The 23,931-nt window shown below is 40.9% G+C and overlaps 1 protein-coding gene and 1 long non-coding RNA gene across 4 annotated transcripts; one reads left to right on the top strand and one right to left on the bottom strand.

Annotated features, from left to right (window-relative positions):
• Positions 1-548: 548 nt before the first annotated feature.
• On the bottom strand, positions 549-1,087 carry LOC112667737 (uncharacterized). Its single transcript, XR_003141284.3, has 2 exons — positions 949-1,087; positions 549-679 (listed from the first exon to the last, which is right to left on the bottom strand). It is a non-coding gene; the product is annotated as an uncharacterized LOC112667737 (long non-coding RNA).
• On the top strand, positions 1,084-22,888 carry SPTY2D1 (SPT2 chromatin protein domain containing 1). Of its 3 annotated transcripts, XM_025459720.3 has the most exons (7): positions 1,582-1,729; positions 2,186-2,350; positions 12,992-13,106; positions 13,863-15,440; positions 16,872-17,043; positions 18,581-18,658; positions 19,650-22,888. In XM_025459720.3, exons 4-7 carry the CDS (start codon positions 13,940-13,942, stop codon positions 19,741-19,743), a joined length of 1,845 nt encoding a protein of 614 aa, XP_025315505.1. In that variant the 5' UTR covers positions 1,582-1,729; positions 2,186-2,350; positions 12,992-13,106; positions 13,863-13,939; the 3' UTR covers positions 19,744-22,888. The 3 variants fall into 3 exon arrangements, with proteins under 3 accessions (XP_025315506.1, XP_025315504.1, XP_025315505.1); XM_025459721.3 differs by lacking the exons at positions 1,582-1,729; positions 2,186-2,350 and adding an exon at positions 1,084-1,195; XM_025459719.3 differs by lacking the exon at positions 2,186-2,350 and having other exon boundaries at positions 1,527-1,729.
• Positions 22,889-23,931: the final 1,043 nt, after the last annotated feature.

The raw sequence follows: 23,931 nt of genomic DNA, 5'->3' as shown, positions 1-23,931 counted from the left end.
GAAGGTTGTGAATTACAGGTCCGCCATCAGACTAAGACTTCATCTGGGTCTGCTGTTTGGGCAGCTTTAAACGGAGACATGTGGTCAGGGTCGCAACTCAGCATTGAAACTTCAGGTGCAGGGACACCTGGGTGGCTCAGCGGTTGAGCATCTGCCTTTGGCCCAGGGCGCGATCCGAGGATGCTGGATGGAGTCCCACATCAGGCTCCCTGTGGGGAGCCTGCTTTTCCATCTGCTTATGTCTCTGCTTCTGCGTGTGTGTGTCTCTCTCTCATGAATAAATAAAATCTTTAAAAAAAAAAACTTCAGTTGCAGGGACACTGGGTGGCTCAGGGATTGAGCGTCTGCCTTCAGCCCAGAGCCTGATCCTGGAGTACTGGGATCCAGTCCCACGTCGGGCTCCCTGCATGGAGCCTGCTTCTCCCTCTGCCTGTGTCTCTCTGCCTCTCTCTCTCTCTCTCTCGGTGTCTCTCATGAATAAATAAAAATCTTAAAGCAAATAAAACTTCAGTTGTAAAGAGAAAAGACCAAGCAGCTTCGCCTAGTAATATCTTTAAACAACTTTATTTAGGTATCATTTACATGCTGTAAAATCCACCGGTTCTGAGGGTACAACGACTTTTAGTAAATTCACAGCAGAGTCATCACCACGATCCAGTTTGGGAGTATTTCCAGCCCACTGAAAAGATCCGTCCCACTGGTTAGCAGACAATTGCGGCTCACTTCCACCCCCAGGTCTGTCTAATTAGTGTATTTTACTGAATGAGACGACTTTACAGGCCCCAGATACTCTTAAAAGGAACCCAAGACTGGCACCCCCGCCCCCACCCCAGTTAGTACACCTAAAGGGGCATCTATGTATGTTTCATCAGCGCGCCAACTAGGTCCCGGAGGCTGGGTCTGTATGTAGGGAATGCCTTCATTCCTCCACCACGTGGAGCTCATTACCCAGACGAGGCCAAAGCACGAAGCCCGCGAATCTAGGCAGGACATGCACGCGTCCGTGGGGGAGGCGAGCACACCCCGCGGTGAGCCCTGCGTCTCTATCTTAGAGGACCCGGAGGGGCGGCGCGCGCATGCGCAGCTTCGCGGGGCGCCTCGCAACCAGTAACTGGAGCCCCGTCGGTTCAGCTGTTGGGGCCCCGGCGTTCCGGACCCGAGCGGCCACCCGTGACAGCCAGCGAGCCCTGGCCTGGTAGGTAGCCCCTCCCCCGCCCCCCGCGGCCCCCAACCTCCCTCGCTGTCCCCGCTCAGGGCTCGCAGGGAACACCGAGACCGCGAGGTCGCGCGGCCCGGCCGCCGGGGGAGCCGAGCTCTCCCTTAGCCACACCCCTCGCCCCCCCTAGGCCGCGTCTCATTGGTCGCTGGAAGGCCTAGCCCCGCCCCCCGGGCTAACGCCAGCGGCCACGTACCACGTTTTACGTGTCTGGAGCCCGAAAGCGGAAGTTACGCCAGGGACTCGCGAGCGGAGCGCCGGCCCCGAAAGGATATAGGCCGCGGGAGGGAAAGGGGCGGGCCGACGGCATCGGAAGGCGCCGGAAGTGGTCGTGCCGAGGCGGGGTGCGAGAGGGGTGGGCCGGGCAGTTCCCTCGGCGGCGGCTGGGCGCCTCGGGAAGGCGTACTTTCACTTCTTTCCGAGAGCCTGGCCGGGTCCTCCGCCCCAGCCGACATGGATTTCAGGGAGATCCTCCTGATAGCTTCCAAAGGGCAGGGTGTCAACAACGTGCCGGTAAGTCGCCGCCGGGCGCCACTCTGGGAGACCCTGGTCCTCAAGTTCGGAATGCGTGGCCGCGGAACTTGCGGGCGTCCGCCCGGCCTGTCCGGGAGAGGGAAGGGGGCGAGACCTGGGGCGCCCTGTTTCCTCCTTTTGGGCAGCGAGCTACTCGTGCGGACTGCGGGTGACAAGGGGCTGGAGGGGGGAGGCGGGAGCCTTCCGGTCAGGGAGTCTCACGGGCTTAGTCACCCTGCAACGCGGACGGTGAGCTCGGGGGCCGTGGAGTTGCGCGAAGGCCGGTGGCTGACCCCGTGCGGCGGACGTGGTGGTGGAACCCAGCGCGGGTGGTGTCCGGCTCCGCCGTGAAGTCCAGCCCGGAGGGTGGGAAGGGAGCGTGTGTGTTGGGAAGCTGCAGGGCTTTTAGGGACCTGGCCTGATCTCGCCTTTCGGCCGATTTATTTACCCCCCGAGACGGGGCTGAATATCGTGCGATTCCTCGAGCAAGTTAAGTTCTCCGACTTGTGGCCCCACCCGTCCAGCCAACGAGATGATTAAATTACAGCCTCCCAAAGGGTTAATAACACCCCGGGAAAAGAAGTTGAGCGGATTCCACGAAATTCTTGGCCAACAGACTGGGTGAGCTAGCCTTCCTCAACCTTGCGTTCGCTCGTGGCCTTCGCGACGTGTCTTTGTTCGAAATCTGCGTCCCATTTGCTCGGTAATATCTGCCGGTTCGCTGATACCCGCAGAGCCGGGTAAGCCTTTTAAAATCTACACGCTGGAGGCACGGAGAGGGCCTGGTGCGCGGGGTGGTAGCTGTTTTGCATAAACGAGTCATTTCTGGATCCTCGGATGGTACCCACAGCACAGCTGTAAACCGACAAATTGCATTGCGATACCTGCGGTTGGAGCAGTGAGGTGTACAGCCCGAACGGCTCTCTTTTAAAGTCAATTCAACTGCGATTTATTGAGCTCTCACTCTGCGTTCTGCATTTTCTTTCTTTCTTTCTTTCTTTCTTTCTTTCTTTCTTTCTTTCTTTCTTTCTTTTTTTTTTTTTTTTGATTTTTTTTTTCTGTATTTGCAGTGGTTTTGTTTTGTATTCCCCACTCCTGCCCTTTTCTTTTTTCTTTTTTAAAGATGTTATTCATGAGAGACACAGAGAGGCAGAGACATAGGCAGAGGGAGAAGCAGGCTCCATGCAGGGAGCCCGATGTGGGACTCGATCCTGGGACCCTGGGATCACAACCTGAGCTGAAGGCAGACGCTCAACCGCTGAGCCACCCAAGCGGCCCTCCTGCCCTTTTCTTATCTTCTAAGGCTGCCCCCCCCCCTTTTTTACCCTTTTGAAAATATTCATCTGACGATAGTAAAATAACTGGTAAAATAAAACTGATACAGGTCAGTTTAAAATTTGTTGAATCCCCCTGTATTCATCTCCCATCCCAAGTACCCTGAATAATCATTCCCCGGAGCCATGAGTCATAAGATCTGCAGGTTAAAGTTATGGGCTTAAGCCTTTGAACAACAGAATTCACTTTCTGCAAATACTGTAGATTTTCTAGACAAGTCAGTATTGGAGTTAGTGACCTTTTATCTTTGCATAATTAGGTCCATATTTTATTCTAGATCTTCCTGAATTTCATTGGAGGTCAAAAAAAAAAAAAAATGATAGCTTTGATGCCCAGGAATAGTCCATAGAAGAATCCAAACCAAGTCATTTCTTATTCTCAAAACCAATGGCTTCTGGGAGAAAAGCAGATAATCTTAGAGCAGAAGATTTCAAAACTTGTGTGCATTTCAGAATACATTATCAACAGATCTTTGAAATAAAGATTGAAAGCAAAAAGAAGACAGGTAATTGGTGAGGTCGTTTAAAATCTAATAGATGAATATAGGCATATATTTTATGAAAGCATGCTTTCCCCTGCCCACCAGGAAAAGCTAGTAAGCCTAGAAGTTTGATTTAGTTAGCATTATAATCCTTTTTACATCAGATGAAGTATATCACAAAAGAAACTAATGAAGGACAGAGCTAGGCAGTAGTTAAATTTAATCCATGATCTCGCTTTCACTTGGTTCATCTGATTATTCTGTTACTTATCAAAGCTACAGCATAAGCTTTATTGATTGAGAACCATAGAGGCTTTGCAGTAATTGACAGGTATAACTCCTTTCCTTCCCTCTCTAGTACTTATTTGGTTCTTATTTCTCTTTAGTCATCTTCCCCACCATCCATTTGGATCTTATCAGAGCTGATGTTCAGATTTCAGTCTTCAGAGTTCCTGTGTCACACCTTTGCTACAGGAAGGACATATGGTGACGAGCACTGATTAGCTCCAAGGGAGGCTAACATGTAAAACATCTGGACAGCCACTTTGAACTATCTCTGGGGCTTCATTTTTAAGAGGGATCTGTTGTATCTGGTTTGAGAAGCAATGAACATTTCTGTAATGCAGCCGCTTTCTTTTCTGTTGTCTTTTTAGGAGAAATAATTATCTTTAGAATGTTTTAGTTAAAACAAAGGAAGGTTGCATCATGCCTAGCAATATTAGGCAAGCTATCATTTCCCAGTGGAAAACTGAATTTAAAAAAACAGCTGATCAAGGTGATGTAACTAGTTATTGTCACAAGCTCCATTTAAATTTTAAAGAGAAAAATAAATAAATAAAAAAATAAAAGAGAAAAGATATTTTGGGTAACCTTGACTTAAATTTTTTCTCCCTGGGTCCTCTAGCAAAAACAGTTTCTTGTTTTGGTAGAATGCTAAAGCTTGGAATATGGATTCTTGTAGGTTGCAGGTAACTATAATTGATGGCTTGTAGGTGCATGAGACATGTGGTCTTTCTCATAATCATACTGTGAAAATCATCCTAGACAAGGTGTGACCCTCAAACCAAAAAATACAGAAGCCTTCATGTGGTATTAGACATATAAAGATTTGGGGGCTATAGTCCCTTAAGGATAAGAATATAGGTATTGAGGGGGCACCTGGGTGGCTCAGTCCGTTAAGCATCCGACTCTTGATTTCAGCCCAAGTCATGATCTCGGGGTCCTGGGACTGAGCCCCAGGTCAGACTTTGTGCTGGAGTCTTTCTTTCTATCCCTCCTCCTCCCCCTTTCTTTCTCTCTCCCTATCTCCCACCCTTCCTCCCCCTTCCCCTCTCTTTTTCCCTACCCCCCCCCCCAAAAAAAAAAGAATACAGGTACTGAAAAAGGAGTTCAGGGACTTTAATCAGGTTGTCAAATTCAGATGTCTTCAGGACCAGGTAGATAATGTAAGTTCTTGAAGTAGTCTGGATATAAAATGGTAATAATGCAAGTTCTTGAAGTAGTCTGGATATAAAATGATAGGTACCAAGCTCTATGTATTCAAAAGAAACCTACCATGTGTTATAGTAGTTATATTTCCTTTTAAAGAACAGTATGGGCCAACAAAATTTTCTGGAGGCAGCCATTTTGCAACTTTTGATCTATAATCAATTATAACAGGATTGCTCCCCATGCTTGCATCTGAAGATCACTTTGTCGGTGCTTGAAGTAGCTGGGATTGCTAGCCTAGAGCAATACTTTAAAAAATATATATTTTTAATTTATATTCAATTAATTAGTATATAATGTATTATTAATTTCAGAAGTAGAAGTCAGTATTTATCAGTCTTATAAAATACCCTGTGCTCATTACATCACCTACTTTCCTTAATGTTCGTCACCCAGTTACCCTATCCCCTATCTCCCCACCCCCAGGACCCTCAGTTTGTTTCCTTTGATTAAGAGTCTCTTATGGTTTGTCTCCCTTTCTGATTTCTTGTTTTATTTTTTTCCTCTCTTCCCCTATGATCCTCTGTTAAATTCCACTAATGAGTGAGATCATAATTCTTTCTCTGATTGACTTATTTCACTTAGCGTAATATCCTCTAGTTCCATCCACATCGTTGCAAATGGCAAGATTCCTTTCTTTCTTTTTCTTTCTTTCTTTCTTTCTTTCTTTCTTTCTTTCTTTCTTTCTTTCTTTCTTTCTTTTCTTTCTTTCTTTCTTTTCTTTCTTTTCTTTCTTTTCTTTCTTTTCTCTTTTCTTTTCTTTTCTTTTCTTTTCTTTTCTTTTCTTTTCTTTTCTTTTCTTTTCTTTCTAGCTGAGTAGTATTCTTTATCCATTCATCTGTCAATGGACATCTGAGCTCTTTCCATAGTTTGGCTCTTGACATTGCTGCTATAAATACTGGAGTATAGGTGCCTCTTCGGATCACTATATTTGTATCTTTAGGGTAAATACCCAGTAGTGCAACTGCTGGGTCATAGGGTACTAGAGCAGCACTACTTAACTAGTGTTTCAGAGAGAAGGTCTTTTAGAAAATCTACCCCCACAGAGATTGTGTTATTTTCTCTTCCCCATCACTGCCTGAGAATGAATCTCTGAATATTAATAACAACAATTAACACTTAAAATGCTTACTCAGTGCCAGGCACTGTTCTAAGCACTTTGTGTATATAGATTTAATCACTCTAATGACCATATAAGGAAGGTTGTTTTACAGATGTGGAAACTGAGGCCCAGAGATAGGAAGAAACTTTCCTGAAGTCACACAGCTAATAAGTGACAGGGCTATTAATGGCAGAGCAGAGAATTTGCCAACTGGCTCTAGAGTTCTTGCTCTTAATCATGATCCTGTGTTAAATGAGGGGTGTATTGGATGTGAGGAAGGTTGTCATCTGTAAAGCCTAAACCCATCCAGCCTCCTACCCTCAATTCCAGCCTAATATAGCCTTAGACAAGAACTCTATTTTTTGTGGTACTTCTCCCTCAATTCTGATGGGAGAGAAATTTAAAGGGCAAACCAACAGAATTTGGAAACTGGTGGGTAGAGAGAGATTTACAGCCTGTTTGGGAGAGTGCCAGCATGGTTAACAGAAATAGTCTGAGGGTGAAAAAAGATAATATAGAAAGTTAAATGGTGGACCTGTTTGAGGTCGTGGCACTGTCCAGGAGGCAGGTGGAAATTAGGGAAGGGCATTTAAGATTGTGGTTACCGCTGCAAGAAAGTGTTGGGATTAAGTTAGAAGTGAGATATATTGTAGTAAAAATACTTTTGGACCTGAAACAGGAGACCTAGATTCTAATTTACATTCTGTTACAAACTGTGCAACAACCAGTAAATACACAGTTGTGCTTTTGGGGCTACTTCTAACTTAGAGGTTGGACTAGAGGCTCTGAGGTACCTATCTGTCATTACATTTTATAATCAGGTATATTATTAACACAGTAATATTGAATTTTACATTTGATCCTGTAGCAATCCTGAATAGCATACTTTTTGATTGTTTTATTTTTATCCTCTTAGCCACCCAGCTAAGCAAGCTTAATGCAAATCATTCGTTTTCTGGCCTGCATTTATTCCTTGACTATGATGTTTTGAGAACACTTCAGAAATTGTGTAGTGATTTATTAAACTGAAGGATGTATTTGAATATTTCTAATTCTAACCAATAATAAATCTCTAATATATGTAAACCCATCAGGAAATTTACGTTTCCTCCTATTGCAACAATATGTTATCTCCTGAGTAAAGACCAGCTTTCAAGAAGGGATTGGCTGTTGATTCCAACATAACGTATTTGGTTAAAACATATTTCTAAACAGAAACTTATTTTCTTAATCTGACCATGGCAGTATAATTTCAATGCACGGAACACATATGTCTTAAAGTGAATTAATGTTTTTTAGGTCTGTTGGCTTCAGAATTACAAATCTTGGCAAAATCTCCAATACTGTATTTAAATGGCATAAGCTTCACTGCTGTGGATCATTCATTGGGGTCCAGCAGAATGACTGAGTTGGCTTGCAGTATAATAAAATAGATGGATACACTTAGGATAAAAGAAACTCTTGTCCAGCTGCTTTTCATGAAGCTCAAACAATGAAGCAGCCTGGTGCCTTGAATCCGATTCAGAATTGGTGGGTGCATCTTGATGTGCTGCTGCTAGAGCTAAATGTGACCATCTGATGCAGGAGAAAGTGCCAAATAGTTCTTCGGCTTTATTAAATGGGATATAATGTAATCCCAGCCTGAGGCTTTTTTTTTTAAAACCTGGTTCTCTACTGGGTTACCCTTGTGGGGGTAGCTGATACCTAATATATTCTATTACAGCAAATCTCAAATCTTTTGATACCACAGTGTCCCTTTTTGAAAGGTCTGGCTAGCTCAATGTTAGGAAGATCCATAATGATATACCCAAGAGAAATGATGCTCACACAAAAAAACCTGTACACATGTGTTCACAGCAGCATTAATCATAATAGCCGAAAAGTAAAAAATGCCAGTCAACTTATGAATAGATATGTGGTACATCAGCACAATGAAATATTAAGCCATAAAAAGAAATGAAGTAGTAATACATGTTACATGAACCTTGAGAAGATTGTACTAAGTGAAAGTACCACAATACAAAAGGCCACTATATCAATCAGGGCTCTCCAGAGAAACAGACCAATAGGATTTATTTTAGGAAATTGGTTCATGTAATTGTGTGGCCTGGCAAGTCTGAAATTTGTAGGGCAAATACCTTCTTCTCTGAGAAACCTGTTTTTGCTCTTAATAGCCTTCAACTGATTAGATGAGTACCACCCAAACTACTCAGGGTAAACTGCTTTACCTAAAGTTACCTGATTATAGATGTGTTTTTTTTGTTGTTTTTGTTTTTGTTTTTTTAAGATTTTATTTGGGTAGCCCCAGTGGTGCAGCAGTTTAGCGCCGCCTGCAGCCCAGGGTGTGATCCTGGAGACCTGAGATCGAGTCCCATGTCAGGCTCCCTGTATGGAGCCTGCTTCTCCCTCTGCCTGTGTCTCTGCCTCTCTCTCTCTCTCTCTCTCTGTGTCTCTCATGAATTACACACACAGAGAGAGAGAGAGAGGCAGAGGCACAGGCAGAGGGAGAAGCAGGCTCCATACAGGGAGCCTGATGTGGGACTCGATCCTGGGAATCCAGGATCATGCCCTGAGCCAAAGGGGCAGGCACTAAACCGCTGAGCCACCCAGGGATCCCCCTGATTATAGATGTTAACCACACCTGCAAAATATCTTCAACAGCAATGCCTGGATTAGCGTTGGACTAAATAACTGGGCACTATCGAGTAGCCAAGTTAACATATAAAATTGACCATGGAAGCCACATACTGTATGATTTCAATTTTTTCTTTCAAAGTTTTTGAGAAAGAAAAAAAATAGAAAAGTCAACACTGACAACAGAGTAAAATTACATTAGCACCATTTAAATTTACTTAGGTATCCACATACTTGTCATTTTAAAGTTCTAGGTATAAAATTAAAAAAATAAAAATAAAGTTCTAGGTATATTGTTCTTACTCCAAAAGAATTAAAATTATACCCTTGCTGAAACATTTAATGGTCATAGAAACTAATCATTTCTTTATTTTAGTTAAGCCAGAGAAATAATTATAATTTCTCAGTTCAAGGATGTTTGGAACCAACTTACAGAGCATCTCCCAAAGATATTTTCTTGGACTTTGAAGGCATCTATTTTCAAACTTAATAATAGAGTCAAGTGAAAATTATCAGTAAGGGTTTTCAAAATTGAAAAATCTTACATATGTTGTATGATCACTCATATATAACCATTTGTCTATGGCCTGTAAATTTTACCTTATATTGTGATACATAGCACTAGATAGTGGTACACTGGGTACATAATTTCATTTATGTGAAATGTCCGGAATTGGCAAATCTGCAGAAACACAAAGTAAGTTAGTGGTTTCCAGGGGCAGAGGGGAGAGAGGAACTAGGGAATGACTGCTAAAAGGTAAGAGATTTCTTTTTGGGATAATGTAAATGTTCTGGTGATGGTTATGGTTGTACAACTCTGTGAATATACTAAAAACCAGTGAATTGTACACATTAAATGGGTAGGTTTTACGGTATGTGAATTATATCTGAATACAACTGTTAAGAAAATCATCTATGAAGACCCAGCCCTACCCCCTTTTTAACCTCACATTTCTAAGTTTTGACCTAAACTTTGTGAAAGAGAATATATAAATACTTTCCTAGTATCTGCGTTTGAGTACATCAAGCTACAGAGCATGTAAGAAACTACTAATTATGACTCATCTCATGCCGGTGAATAAGATTAAGCCTCATCAAGTTAGGACCTTGCCCTTCTCATTTCCTAGCATACCAATGAAATAAGACTTTTTATAGATTTATTGAATCCCTTCTACATCATAGGACAAAAAGTATTGCAAAGTTATTGGGTTAAATGGAAAGCCAGTTTAATAAGTACCCTTGTGGATTAGGGATGTTAGAACAAAACTGAATTTAAAATTGGCAGTGTGAATGGATAGAAATAGGTGGATACTTTGAAAAAAAGCTAAAGGTAATCTTTGTAATTCTTTTCTGAGTGAATCTGAGATCCTGAACACCCCCCTCCCTTGCTGCTGCTTTGTGTCCTGCCCCTTCTGTATTTTTATGTTCCTTTTTGGTGTTTCCCAAAGTATAGTGCGGATAGCTCTGGCTGTACTGTGATTGTAGGTGATACACAAATACTTTTAGTTCTCATAGTTATATATATTTTTAAATGGTTATATTTTAATATGATTTGGAAAAATGTAACTAGCCTTTCAAGCCAGTCATTTCATAGATATTGTTTAAAGTAAAGCTATAATTATAAGTCATAGTGTTATGTCTGTTTTCTTAAGGTTAGTAAATAATACAGGTGGTATACTAAAAGGGCAAAAATGATGAAGATGTTATGCAAATGACTGAAGTTTAGTAAACTGTGCCCCATTGACAGTGTTTTCCCTTTGGAGAACAGTAGCTTTTCAGCTAGTCATTTTCCATTACCTATCTCTTGAAGTCCCACATTAAGAAGAAAGAGGTCTATCCTGAAGTCAAAATAGGAATTACTCATTGCTATAATATCAAGATAATGAACCAGTGCTGTTTAAGATAACATTAACACATCTATTGGTATTTTGTGGGGGGAAACCTTGTATAAGCTTTGATTTGGCAGGTAAGTCATGGACTAGGTAGTTGGCAGACACAGAAAATATTAAGTCTTGGCGACAAAAATCTATCTTTCCTCTTACAAATCTCCCTAATGGGATAGGGTGAAGTAAGTGTATGTTTCTGCTCACGGGTCTATATATGTCTTACGCAACTTGAATCATATTCATAGTGTCTCTTCCATTAAGAAAATACGAACTTGGAGATTAGGCCTATGTTTGAGGTTCTTATAAACCAGGACAACTTTATATAGCTAGTTAGGTAAAGCAGTATTCTCTTTCTCCTAAGTATTCTTTCCTTCTCCTTTAAATATGGGGCCCCAGTCCACAACGGAGAGGGCCTACAACTAAATTTATAACTAAAGATGGAGACTTATTACTGGATTTTACTGTGACTCAACCAAAATGACTGGGAAAGGACTCTGGATGATGCTCTCTTGGGATTTCAGTCAGGGATGTGTCAGGTCACAGCATTGCTATCATGGCAGGATTTTCAGGTTGGATTAGAGCTTGCTTCCTTGGCCAGCTACTTTGTTGGTGAATAATTTAGCTAGAACTCCTAACCTATTTCAGGATGCCTTGTATTTGCCAGCCACATAGTAAGCATGGATCCTTTGGCTTTCCTCTAGGAATTTCATGCAAATTTTGGGAATCAGGTTTTTGGTTCTTACGTAGCTCAATTTGTGCTCAGAGGTTATTGTTTCCTTTTTAACTAGCATAAAAGGTTCAGTAGACAAGAATGTAATCTGTCTAACAAAAAAGGAGGCATGGACATCTTTTTTTAAGATTTCATTTATTTGAGAGAGACAGCATTAGCAGGTTGAAGGGTGGAGGGAAAAACAGGAAAAAATGGAACCTGATGCAGGTGCCATTCTGAGCCAAAGGCAGAGGCTTAACCAACTGAGCCACCAGGCGCCCAAGGGAGGGTATTTAAAAACTTATTCCCTATGCATATATTTAATTTGGAATGGTCCTAGAGATGAATTATCCTGGTTTGAGTTACTCTGTTTATCACACTTCTCTAATGATAGATACTTATAAAATGGAAATATTTTTCCTATCATAGTTCAAATTAACATTCCTATAGTTTCAGTCACTTCCCAGTGTTGTTATATAAAAATCAAAGCCCAGAGAAATACCATCTGTGCCAGGATAATATTAGTACTTTTTGGGTGATAGGAAACCTGTCTAAAACAGTTCATGTGGCAAATTAATATTTAATGAACATAAGAGCTATGGTTAAAGTCATAGAGAATTGGGCACTTCTTCCTGCTTAGATTTCTTTGAAATGCTTTTTAGTTGTGGTTTGCCACCAACTTTGCCTGTGGTCAAAGGAAAATCTCTGTTCATGTTGTAAGCAAAATAACCTATGTAGCTGTGAGTCTACTAGAAAATAATCTGGAATAAAGTACTCAGAAGAGAAACCACCTGGGTGGCACAGTTGGTTGAGCATCTGCCTTTGGCTCAGGTCATGATTCCAGGGTCCTGGGATGGAGCCCCTCTTTGGGTTCCCTGCTCAGCGGGGAGCCTGCTTCTCCCTCTGCCTCTTCCCATCCCCCTGCTTGTTTTCTTTCTCTCTCTCTCTCTCTCTCTCTAATTAAAAAGAAAAAAAGAAACTTTATGAGTAGTTGTTTCTGTTTGAGAAGTTAGATTTTGAAATGCTTAGTTCTAAATAAGGTTGATTTTTTAAAATCAGAATTTTAAAACAATCCAGGGGTGCCTGGTTGGCTCAGTCAGTTAAGCATCTGCCTTCCACTCTGGTGGTGATCCCAAGGTCCTGGGATCCAGCACCCACCCCCCAGCCCCCAGCCCTTCTCTGGCTCCTTGCTCAGTGTGGAGTCTGCTTCTCTCCCTCTGCCTCCCCGCTTGTGTTTGTGCCCCCCCCCCTCAAATAAATAAAATCTTAAAAAAAAATCATTTTAAAACAATCTGTTCTAAGTGGTGATTTATTTTTAAAAGTTCCCCAGTCCAAGTACCTTTTTGGAAAATAATCCAAAATAGTATTTCTCTGAATTGTTCACTTGTGCATTATTTAGGATGTTACAAAGAAATTCTGTACCTAAAGACAATCCTGCATAATCCTATTTAAACCAAAACTTTATAGCTAAGCTTTCATATGGGTTATGTGATCTCTTAATTATTCAGAATCAGTTTTTCAGTCAATAATTTAAACCTCTTAGTTGCGTGACACAGTGCTTTACACCTAATAGCAAATACATTTCTAAAGTTGAATTGATTATAATTTTCATTTTCTTTATTTTTAGAAAAGGTATAGTTTGGCAGTGGGGCCTCCCAAAAAAGACCCAAAAGTTAAGGGTGTCCAATCTGCAGCCGTTCAGGCTTTTCTCAGAAGAAAAGAAGAGGAGCTCAGGCAAAAAGGTATGTATCTATTAGCCTTATTCTCAATTTTAAAATCTTCCACCTTCACAGCTAGCTTGTACTTACTTAACTAGTGGGTACTTGTAATAACATAATTGGCTAATGGATTTGTGTATGTGTCCGAATCAACTGTATTTAGAGGATTCCATATGTATGGACGTTATATCATTTGTATGGACGTTATCTTTTATTTCCTCTTAAGAGCTTTTGGGGATAGTGACCATATCTTCTACTTGGCCACACTAGGTCCCAATAGGAACTCCATTCTTTGGCCTTCATTCTGAATCTGCCTCTACGTCTTTTGTATTTTAATTTTTTTTATTATCAAGAATGCTATCTTAAGGTTAAAATAGGGACAGTTTTTGAAGACCAGTATAACTCAAACAGTAGTTTTACCTCAGGCAAGTGACAGTGATAATAAATTTAAGTATTCATTTATTCATAATAATGACTGTGAAGTGCCTACTGTTTTTTTAACTTGGTATACTTGATTTGGTATGAATTATTTTCTATATTTAAAGCTAAAAGCCCAGTGTCTCACTTGCTTTGTCATATTGAAAGACCCATATGTGACCCACTCATTATGTAAAGATGACTCAACTGATACTTGTTCAAAGGACTTCCCCATTTTATTCCTAGATATCTTCAAACTGTAACTTGAATGTTGCTTGTGTTTTGGCCACCTACTGATATCAGGTGAAATACTTGAGCTCTCCAGACCCTGAGACACTTTGTTCTTGTTTTGTCCCCTTTTAGCTTTAGAGGAAAAAAGGAGAAAAGAAGAGCTAGTAAAAAAGCGAATTGAACTAAAACATGACAAGAAAGCAAGAGCTATGGCCAAGAGGACAAAGGATAATTTCCATGGTTACAACGGGATTCCTGTTGAGGAAAAATCAAAGAAGAGGCAGGCAGTGGAAAGCCACACTAGCCAGGGAACAGAACAAGAATATGAAATGGAAGAAGAAGATGAATTCTTAGAATACAATCAAGCAGAGTCAGAGCAGGAGTATGAGGAAGAGCAAGAACCTCCCAAAGTTGAAAGCAAACCAAAGGTCCCCCTCAAAAGTGCCCCGCCACTCATGAACTTCACTGATCTACTCAGGCTGGCTGAGAAAAAGCAGTATGAACCAGTGGAGATCAAGGTAGTGAAGAAGACAGAAGAGCGGCCTATGACTGCAGAGGAACTTAGGGAGCGAGAATTCCTTGAACGAAAGCAGAGGAAAAAGAGACCTGAGACAGATGCAAGACTACCTCCAACCAAAAAGGCACCCTCTCAGAAAGAAAGCGTGGGCACAAAACTTAGCAAGCATCCTTCTTCCAGGGGTACTCCTCTTCCTCATGCTGAGAAGAAATCCAGACCCAGCACAGCCAATGAGAAACACTTAGGTGTGTCTTCATCCAAATCCATGCCAGGAGAGAGGACCAAAGCAGGATCTGTCAACTGCTCTCAACCCTTACTTCGTGAGGGCCATAACAGACCTGTTTTTAATGGGGCTGGAAAGCCCCACTCCAGCACCTATTCACCAAGTGTCTCAAAGACTTGTGCTAAAGGGACTCAGAAATCTGTTACTGAGCACAAAGCCAAAAAATCTCCTCCCCATCCTAGCCATTCCAGGCCTGGGCCCATGGTTACCCCACACAGTAAAGCTAAGAGTCCAAGTGTCAGGCATCCAGGCAACAGCTCCAGCTCAGCTCCTGGACGGCCCAGCACAGGGACTCCTCGGCCTACAGTTAGTTCTGGCCCTGTGCCCAGGCGCCAGAATGGCAGCTCCAGCTCAGGACCTGAGCGATCAGTCAGTGGGACCAAGAAGCCAGCCAGTGACTTAAATCTCTCCAGACGGACACTCGGTGGTACAAGTGGCCCTGGGCACCCTGCAAGCAGCTCAAATGGCCCTGGGCGACCCACCAATGGCTCAGGTGGTTCTGGGAGATCTGTGGGCAGCTCTAGTGGCCCTGGGCGGCCTATCAGCAGTCCACATGACCTTCGACGACCAATGAGTGGCTCTGCCCCTCCTGGGCGGCCAGTCAGTGGCCCAGGGCGGCCAGTCAGTGGCCCAGGGCGGCCAGTCAGTGGCCCTGGGCGGTCTGTCAGTGGCCCTGGGCGATCAATAAGTGGCTCAGTTCCAGCTGGACGGACTCTCAGTAGTTCAGGCCCTGGGAGACCGGTGAGCAGCTTGGGACCCGGGCGACCAGTTAGTAGCTCTAGTCTCCCCCTAAAGCCCAAGTGTACTGTTGTGTCAGAAACAATTTCTTCCAAGAATATAATTAGCCGATCCAGCAATGGACAGATGAATGGAATGAAGCCTTCCTTATCTGGCTACAGATCTGCCCAAGGTAAGGTAAAGGTAAATTGTCCCTTACCTTAAGAATATTTGTTACTAGGAAATTGGAAAGAATGCTTTGTTTTATATAACCAGAGACCCTGTACCCATCAATGTGCCCTTTAATGTACTCATGTTGATAGAATCCTGATGGTTTAATCTCTCTTTGTTCCTGAGAGTCCCTTTAAGGATTATAACTTGGAAAAGGCTTTAGAAGGAGTTATCTAGGACCCTCTGTGTTTACCCCTATGATGTCTCCAAGTGCAATAAACTTGGCTATGTGATTTATAGGACAGGGTGAGTGTATATGCCTTATGGTTCAATGAAGTAATTCATCTTCACCTTTTCATGAGGACAAGAGAGACCTGTCTTCAAAAGTTGGAGCATATTTGTATGCTTGACGCCTTTAGTACATTATTTATCCATCAGATATTTGTTAAGTACCCACAATGTACCAGGAACTGTTTCTGACTGCCCTTGTGTTTCTGTTCCTTATAGTGGGCAACAGCAAGGCTCTAACTACTGGTCCTTTAGGGATCTCTGTCTCAAGGTACAGGATCATTGGTGGCTGCTATGTCATAGGTTCTTTATGGTAATAAGTATTTGTTAAAGCACTTGTTGGGTGCCATGCAGAATATAAAAAGAAACAAAAGATGAGATGCCATGCTTTAAACTTCCTAATTCAGCTAGAACATTGGTTCTTGACCAAGGATGATTCTGATGCCCAGTGAACATTTGGCAGTGTCTGGAGACATTTTTTGACTGACACAACTGAGGGCAGGAGATGCAAGCATCCTCATCTAGCAAGATAGGGGCCAGGGACACAGCTGTTATCCTACAATGCACAGGACAGGGTGCTCAACAAAAAATTACCTGGCCCAAAATGTCAGCAGTGCAGAAGTTGAGAAAGAAATCCTGCACTCAGGAGACAAGCCATGCATATTAACAACAGCTCAAGAATAAGGGTAATGTAGTGAGTTTTTTTGAAGTAAGACTTTGAACAATTATTCATAATTCTGGGAATTTTTTATACTTTGTTGGACTTCTAAAAAATGTACTGAAATTATGGTGATAATAGATGGTAGGTTGTCACCTCAGTTGTCACATAAGTTAGTGTAAGCTATTTGTAATTTGGGTTTTTTGTTTTGTTTTGTTTTTTTGAAAATGTACCAGTCTTAAATCCAGAAGGAGGGGAACTACTAGGCTAGAAAATGTAACAGATGCTGCTAGTAAGCTCTGGGATAAATGGAAATTCTACTTCCTATAAATAATGTGAAGCAGCAGGGATGAGGCCGTAATGACCCCATGCTATGGGCCAGCATGCTGGCTCTGGTTTTTGAGGACACTGTCTTAATGAGTTGTCACTATCTCAGTTTATGTAGAACTTGGTTGGGAATGTCCTCAGTTTTAATACTCCTGTAAGTAATGGCTTTTCTATTCTTAGTTCCTCAAAGGCCTCCATTCCCCAGTAGTTACAAGAGGCAGAGAGAATATGAAGATGAGGAAGATGAGGATGAATATGACTCTGAAATGGAAGATTTTATTGAAGATGAAGGAGAACCTCAGGAAGAAATATCCAAGCACATTCGAGAAATCTTTGGCTATGACCGAAAAAAGTAAGACTGAGAAAATTTAAATAATACACTTATTTCTTTAAATAAATAAATAAATAAATAAATAAATAAATAAATAAATAAATAAAAACTCTTCATAAAATGTATCTTTAATGAGTGTGAAGCAGTTTAGTGTAGTAGGACTAGATTGGCTTTGAACTCAGCCATCCACAGCACTGTGTTAAAAGCTGGTCTGATCTGATATTTACTTTTCGTTCATGTAAAAAGCTTTGCTGCTCAAAACCATGGTTCCTGGACAGCAGTCAGCATGGGACCAACAGCACTGATAGCATCTGACAATAACGTCGGAAATGTAGGTTCTCAGGCCCCACTTCAGAGCTACCAAATCTAAATCAGCTTTATAAGGCTTCCAGGTGATTCATATGCACATTAAAGTTTGAGAAGCACTGGTACAGAGGAGAAGATCAGGGTTTGAATGGAAGTTTCATCATTAGCTGTATAAACTTGAGTAAATTATTTTTAGAATGACATCTGGAAGAGGGCCCCTGGGTAGTGCAGTCAGTTGAGCATCTGACTCTTGGTTTCAGGTCAGGTCGCTATCTCAGGGTTGTGAGATCAAGCCCTGTGTCAAGCTCTGAGCTCAGCATGGAGTCTACTTGAGACTCTCCCTCTCTCTCTGTACTCCCCCCCCCCCCCCCCATAAATAAATCTTTAGGGGAAAAAAATGACATCTGGGAGGATTAAATGAGGTAGTATGTATGTAAAAGAGAAGGCATTTGCCCTATCAATTGACAATTGCCATCTCCTTTAAACCCATTGATATGAGAAATTAGAGGGCAAGCCTAAGAGAAGGTATATTTAAAAAAAGATATTTAGTAGCAAAAAGAACTGGAATAAATAACAGATTTTAAAATTTAATATTAGTAATGTCATTAGCTACTATATGTTCTTGGTCAAGCCATTAATCTGCCTGCTTCACTCTCTGTTCTAAAGTCCTCCCCTTTCCCACGAAGCTCAAATAAGATTAATATGTACAAAATTATTTTCATGTATATTGTACTTTCAGGATTTTAATATAAACTATCTAAACTATCTGTAACTAGAGGTGAATGAGGTAAACGTTATTGAATTGGTATCTTCATCGACATTAGGTTCAGGAATAGTTGCCTTCAAGTAGTAGTAGTTCATTTAATTTGTCTTTATTTCTGAAACTCCTCTCTACCCATCATCTCTGTCCACCTCACTCCTTGCCAAGCAAGGAAGAGTAATCCTTAGTGTGTTTCTGATTTACTTGTAAAGATACAGATTTTTTTTTTTTAATTCTGTTTATTTGCAAGAAAGCGTGCTTGAAAGAGCACAAGCAAGGGGAGTGGTGGAGGGAGAGGGGAGAAGCAGGTTCCCCGCTGAGCAGTGATCCCGGGACTCTGAGATCATGACCTGAGCTGAAGGCAGACACTTAACCGACTGAGCCATCCAGGCGCCCCAAGATACAGATTTTTAAAATAGGAGGATGTGGTTCTTTTAAAAAAGTAGGAATTTGGGCTTTTTTCCCCTCTCAACATTGATTTCCTCTTATCAGATACAAAGATGAAAGCGATTATGCCTTACGTTACATGGAGAGTAGTTGGAAAGAGCAGCAGAAGGAAGAAGCAAAGAGGTAAGCACAAAATTTAACACATTTGTGCAGAAATATCCCGAACATTCCTTTGTTTCCTGCTTTAGTTGCATGCACCATTGGGAGCAGGGGCTTTGGGCCACACAGTTCTAAATTCTAATCCTGCTTACGTGCTGTGGGGCTTTAGACAAATTACTTAGCCTTTCTAAATCTTATTTGTAAAATGAAAATTTACCATTTCTACTTATTGAGGTACTGTGTTAAGATACTATATTCAAGTTGCCTGCTGCAGTGCCTCACCATACAGGGACACAGTAAGTGCTGGAAGCCTCCTCTGATCCCGTTGCAATGTGTTCTTGTTTCTCTTTCCCCGTCTTTAATTCCCTTTCTACATCAGACACATCTCAGTCCTGCTGTACCACTACTGACCTTAGGGATCTGAGAAGGGATATAGATCCTGTCTGATTCCTGTTTGACTACCTAATAAACTAGTGATAATTGCTTTTCTTTCTTTCTTTCTTTTTTTTTTTTTTTACTAGTGATAATTTCTTGGGTTGGGGCAACAAATGATTATTTTTATAGTGTTAACTTGCTAAAAAAATTCACTTCAGTCTCAACCCAGAATATTAAACGTTTCTCCCTCTTGTGTTCTCCTCTTAACTACATAAAATACCCAAATGGTGGGAAGGGATAAGAATAGAATGTTATTTTATATATTGAATAAATTTTCTTCCTCTTTATTTTTAAAAGCTGTTATTATAAGCAACTTATATTTCACTAATTTAATGGGAATATTAAGGTATTTTATGTTGAAGTTTTATATGAGGTCTTTTTTCTACTGTAAGCAGAGTCAGTGGCAGAGATTCCTAGTAAAAAATATACCTGCTAGTTTGTTTTCAGTGGTAAAGCCTTTAGGCATTTTTAATGCATCAGCACATTCCATATGAGCTCCTAGTTGAAATTTCATTCTTAATTTTTAAAGAGAATGGTAATTTCATGTATGTTGACAAACACTTTTTTTTTTTTTTGACAGTTTAAGACTAGGTATGCAGGAGGACTTAGAGGAAATGAGACGTGAAGAAGAAGAAATGAAGCGTCGAAAGGCCAAGAAGCTGAAGAAGCGTTAGCTGCTGCTTTTATTTATTTTTGTGAAATTCTGGAGAGACACTGCTGCAGGGAGGTCCTGCCTTCAGAATGAAGAAGCCCCTTCATGATTTTAGATTTATACTTGGGTACTCAAGGAGAAGGAATGCGTATGTCATGTGCAGGCTGTCATTGGATCATAAAGTATTTTCAAATACTTTACAGGGTTTAATCTGTAATGCAGGTGATAGAATGCCCATTTGAGTGCTCTTACGAAGTTAACTGTTCACAGGTGCCAGCCTTGATCCTGATGAGCTATGCACTCTAATGCGGGGCCGCTCACCAGTCAGCCAATCTTTTGTTCCTTTGCTACTTTGGAAAGGAAAAAAAAAAAAAAAGATTGCCTCTTGACTTCATAATTCTGCTGATGTGTGAGTAGGGCACCATCCCGCTCCCAATCAAACTTACTCTGTCTTTTAATAAGGAACCTGGCCCTTCTATGAATGTTGCCAGCAATAAAGTGACCTGTCCTAAGCTATATGTTTGGATTGAGAACTTGAAAATGTAGAGTAGGCTTTATAATTATCGTATGGATGTCATCTCTGTGACTTTGAAGTAAAAAGTAGAATAAATTATATTGTATTCTGCATTATTCATGGATTGGATGCTGAGCATTCTTACTCATTAATTTAGGTGATAAGGCAATTAACAAAAAGTTGTTTTCAAGTTAAATACAAGTTATGCCATTCAGTTTAAAAATATTTGTTTCCAAGTTTTCCTTTCAGATTTACTGTTATGTTGGCTTTAGTTATAAAATAGACAAGGTCACTGTGCTGATTGATTTTTATCTAAAAAATTCATTTTTATATTGAAGAAAAATGCTTATTTTATTCAAACATTAGATTTGGAAGAGTAGTAGTTTAAAAACTGAGGAAGTGACATGTGAGACTCCCCTCCTCCCTCTCTTCCCTCATTATACAGATATTTTGGGAAAAGGTGCCCCTGTACCTCTTGATATTGACTGCGTTTTATCTTAAACTCTTTAGCATTTAATGGCAAAAACCAAAAACTAAATTCATGTGTATCAAGAGTACCACTTTCTCTTTTTGCCCATATTGCACTTTTATTTCAAACTATGCACTGTGAAGAGATTTTTTTCCCAGGTAGGAAGGGATGGATGGTCCCTGTTACTAGTGTTCTACTGGGCTGTGGAACTTTCTTCATTCTCACTTTTTTTCAAGTCATATTTGTAGACTTGATAGCTCTTAGGCCTCAAACCCAGCCAATGCCAATCAGGCTGACCTAGATTCTGATTGGAGAGAAGCCAAGTCTCAAGGAAAGTCAGCAACAGAAAATGAGATATGATGATGCTAGAGAACATTTGTCCTTGATTCTAAATGTGGAGGGTTGGGGGCAGTGGGACATAAGCTTGTAGAACGGTTCCAAAAGTTGCTTTTGTATATTCCTTTTTATCCGTAAAGCTTTCTTTTTATTCTTCAAGTTTGGTAGTATAGATGACTATTGTTAGTCCCTTAATGGGACAGCCATGTGACCCAGTCCCTTAGACTGACTTATTTTGAATTGAGTTTCAAATTTCAAAAGTGCAAGGATTTAACTTTGAAGCTGAATCCTATGAAAGATGTCTTCATCACCAGGAATAACATCCTTTCTAATGATCCACACAGAACTGTCACACTGGCAGAAAATCCTATTGACTGCCTCTCACCCATCTCAAATACCTTCAGTGAAATTAATTTAAGGAAAGTGGGATGTTCCACGTAATAAAACAGGTTTGGAACACTATTTCCTTCACTGTCACTTTTGTATTACCCCCAGCCCTTCAAAAGTTTTTTCTTGGATATATATTTTCAATATTCAGACTCTTTGAAAAAATCTATTACAATCAAGTGCTTATCATAGCCGAAAGATTTCTGGTGGCTTAAAGTCTACAAGCACTTTACTTAATGTGCAGTTATTTGTACAGAAAGGCACCAGGTACTGGATAAAAGTTCCAGAACTTGAAGAGTCAGGTTGTATCCTTATGCGTGTATCACTTTGAGTGCGTTTCTTCTACAGATGTTGATTTTATTATTCCTCAGCATCAACATTATAAAAGGGCACTTCTGTAGCTCAATTAAAAAGAAAGTCCTGAGAAAGTCTTTTAAATTAGTCTTGGCCTTGTTTTCCAAATCCTGTCTTCCATTTTGTTCTGCAATTCCTGACCACTCTTCCAAAAAGCCCACAAATATCTGAAGAAACTGGAATAAGCTGTTATTTTATTAAGGTTTACAAATTTAAGTGCTTGGTTTTTTAATGTATCCTCTACCATTTTGATTTTCAGATTTTATTAATTCAATATCTGAAGATGTGCCTTTTATTGGGTAATGTTAATTCACGAATGTAGTAATGTTATTTCACGATTGTAATGTTACATGACCATGGGTGTGGCATTCTCCAACAGATGATGTGAAAGGAAAGTAGTTTTCATAAAACTCATATGGCTCTGATTGCACAGTCCCACTTGCTTTTGATGTTGCTATGTCAAAGCAAGGGGCACTTTCTCTTAAGGCTACTTTCAGAACTTGTCTTTGTATTTTCTCTAAACTACAAATGCATTTATGTCCATTTGGAGGCCAGGGTACCACATGTCACAGACAGCCTTACATGTGTGCCATGAGAGGGTTCAAAGACTGTTAACAAAAAAGAAAGTCTATGGGAACTCGAAATTTCATTTTTTTAATGTTACCCCAAGATTTTCTCCAAGAAATTACTGTTTTGTATTTTGTAACTTAAAAGCAGCTATTAGTACATTTCTGAGATATAGCAGGAGACCAAAACATGTTTGGAAAGAGAATAAATATATGAAGAGAGACTGGTTGGTTTATTTTCAATGTGCTCAATATATTAGACTACTATTTATTTTGTGAGTGGATGTGATAAAATAAATATTCAGGTGTTTAGTGTATGATTAAGAGTGGGATATAGATTTCTTTGGAGTTATTAAATCCATCATGTCTTTTACATAATGGACAAATCAAGTTTTAAAAAAGAAAACATTTACATAGCTTAGCTTGTTTTCTGGTGCTGTTGACCTGCAAGAGAATCTACTTTTGCACATACAGGTGAAAGTTTTGCAATTTATGTATAAAAGAAATTGTAGGCATTAAAAATATTTTATTGATATTTTCACTGGTTTGCCTTTATTTACCAAAACTCAGATATTTTCTTCCATTGCCCTGAACATTTTTCTAGCTAGAAGCCCCAGTAGACTCATCAGACTTGAGATAGGGTTTGCCTCCTTACACACATACCTCTCTGTTCATTCTCCTTGACATGTTCACGTCTGCTTGGCCCCCACAACTGCCCCCCACCAGCTGATGAGAGCTGGTCTGCTACCAGACACCCAGGTTAGGACAACTGTTTGGAGGTATACTCAGAACCGGAGGGAGGAAGTACTGGGTATATAGTTCCTCTTGTCAAGAAAATGAGCAGGTTCTGTCCCCCTATAATAAAAAGAGCCTGAAATAACTGAGAAAGATGAGTCCTTTGGAATATGTAGGAGGCAAGTAGGCACAGCCAGGCAGCCAGAAAATGTAGGCACTTAACTTGATGGGATGAGTTGAGTCTAGGTCACGTAAGTATTATAAGAGATGCTACTATCCTAGATTCAGGATTACTGTGTTGCTTATGGAATTTGAGTTCACTTTTCATAAAGAATAAAAGAAGGGCAATCTATTCAGTGCACAGGGCCACTTAAAAAATAGTTTAGCAAATGTACCAAATAGTCCATCAACACAATGTTACCCACATAACCAGAAGATCTACTTTGGTGGTACAGATGCACTTCTGAACAATGGGACCATCCATCATCCCCAGGCAGCCACAGAATGGGAGAAGTTCCACACAGTCTGTTTCAAAAGCAGTTGCTATTGTTAAGTTCTCACCCCCCCTACCCCCCACTCCCCTCTCAGGGTCAGAAAATTCCAAACCACATCTAGAGGGCTTATGAGGAATATGCTAGGGCTCAAATGCCCAGAATCACTGCATGGGTCTTCTACTTGGGTTTTCATCCTTGGTCTCAAACTCAAACTGCATCATACTGAGGACTGGCTTTTGTTTCTATGTATGCTGCCCTGTATTACCAACAGTCACCGCTAAATCATCAGACACCTTCCTTGCTATTCAGGTGAGGGAGGCATTTAAGCCAAGAGACAGCCAAGATCTTGGATGCT

Source organism: Canis lupus, chromosome 21 (genome assembly GCF_003254725.2).
Source record: "Canis lupus dingo isolate Sandy chromosome 21, ASM325472v2, whole genome shotgun sequence".
Lineage (NCBI taxonomy): Eukaryota > Metazoa > Chordata > Mammalia > Carnivora > Canidae > Canis > Canis lupus.
The sequence above is the reverse complement of the archived record's forward strand: the minus strand, read 5'-3'. Positions and strand labels throughout refer to the sequence as shown.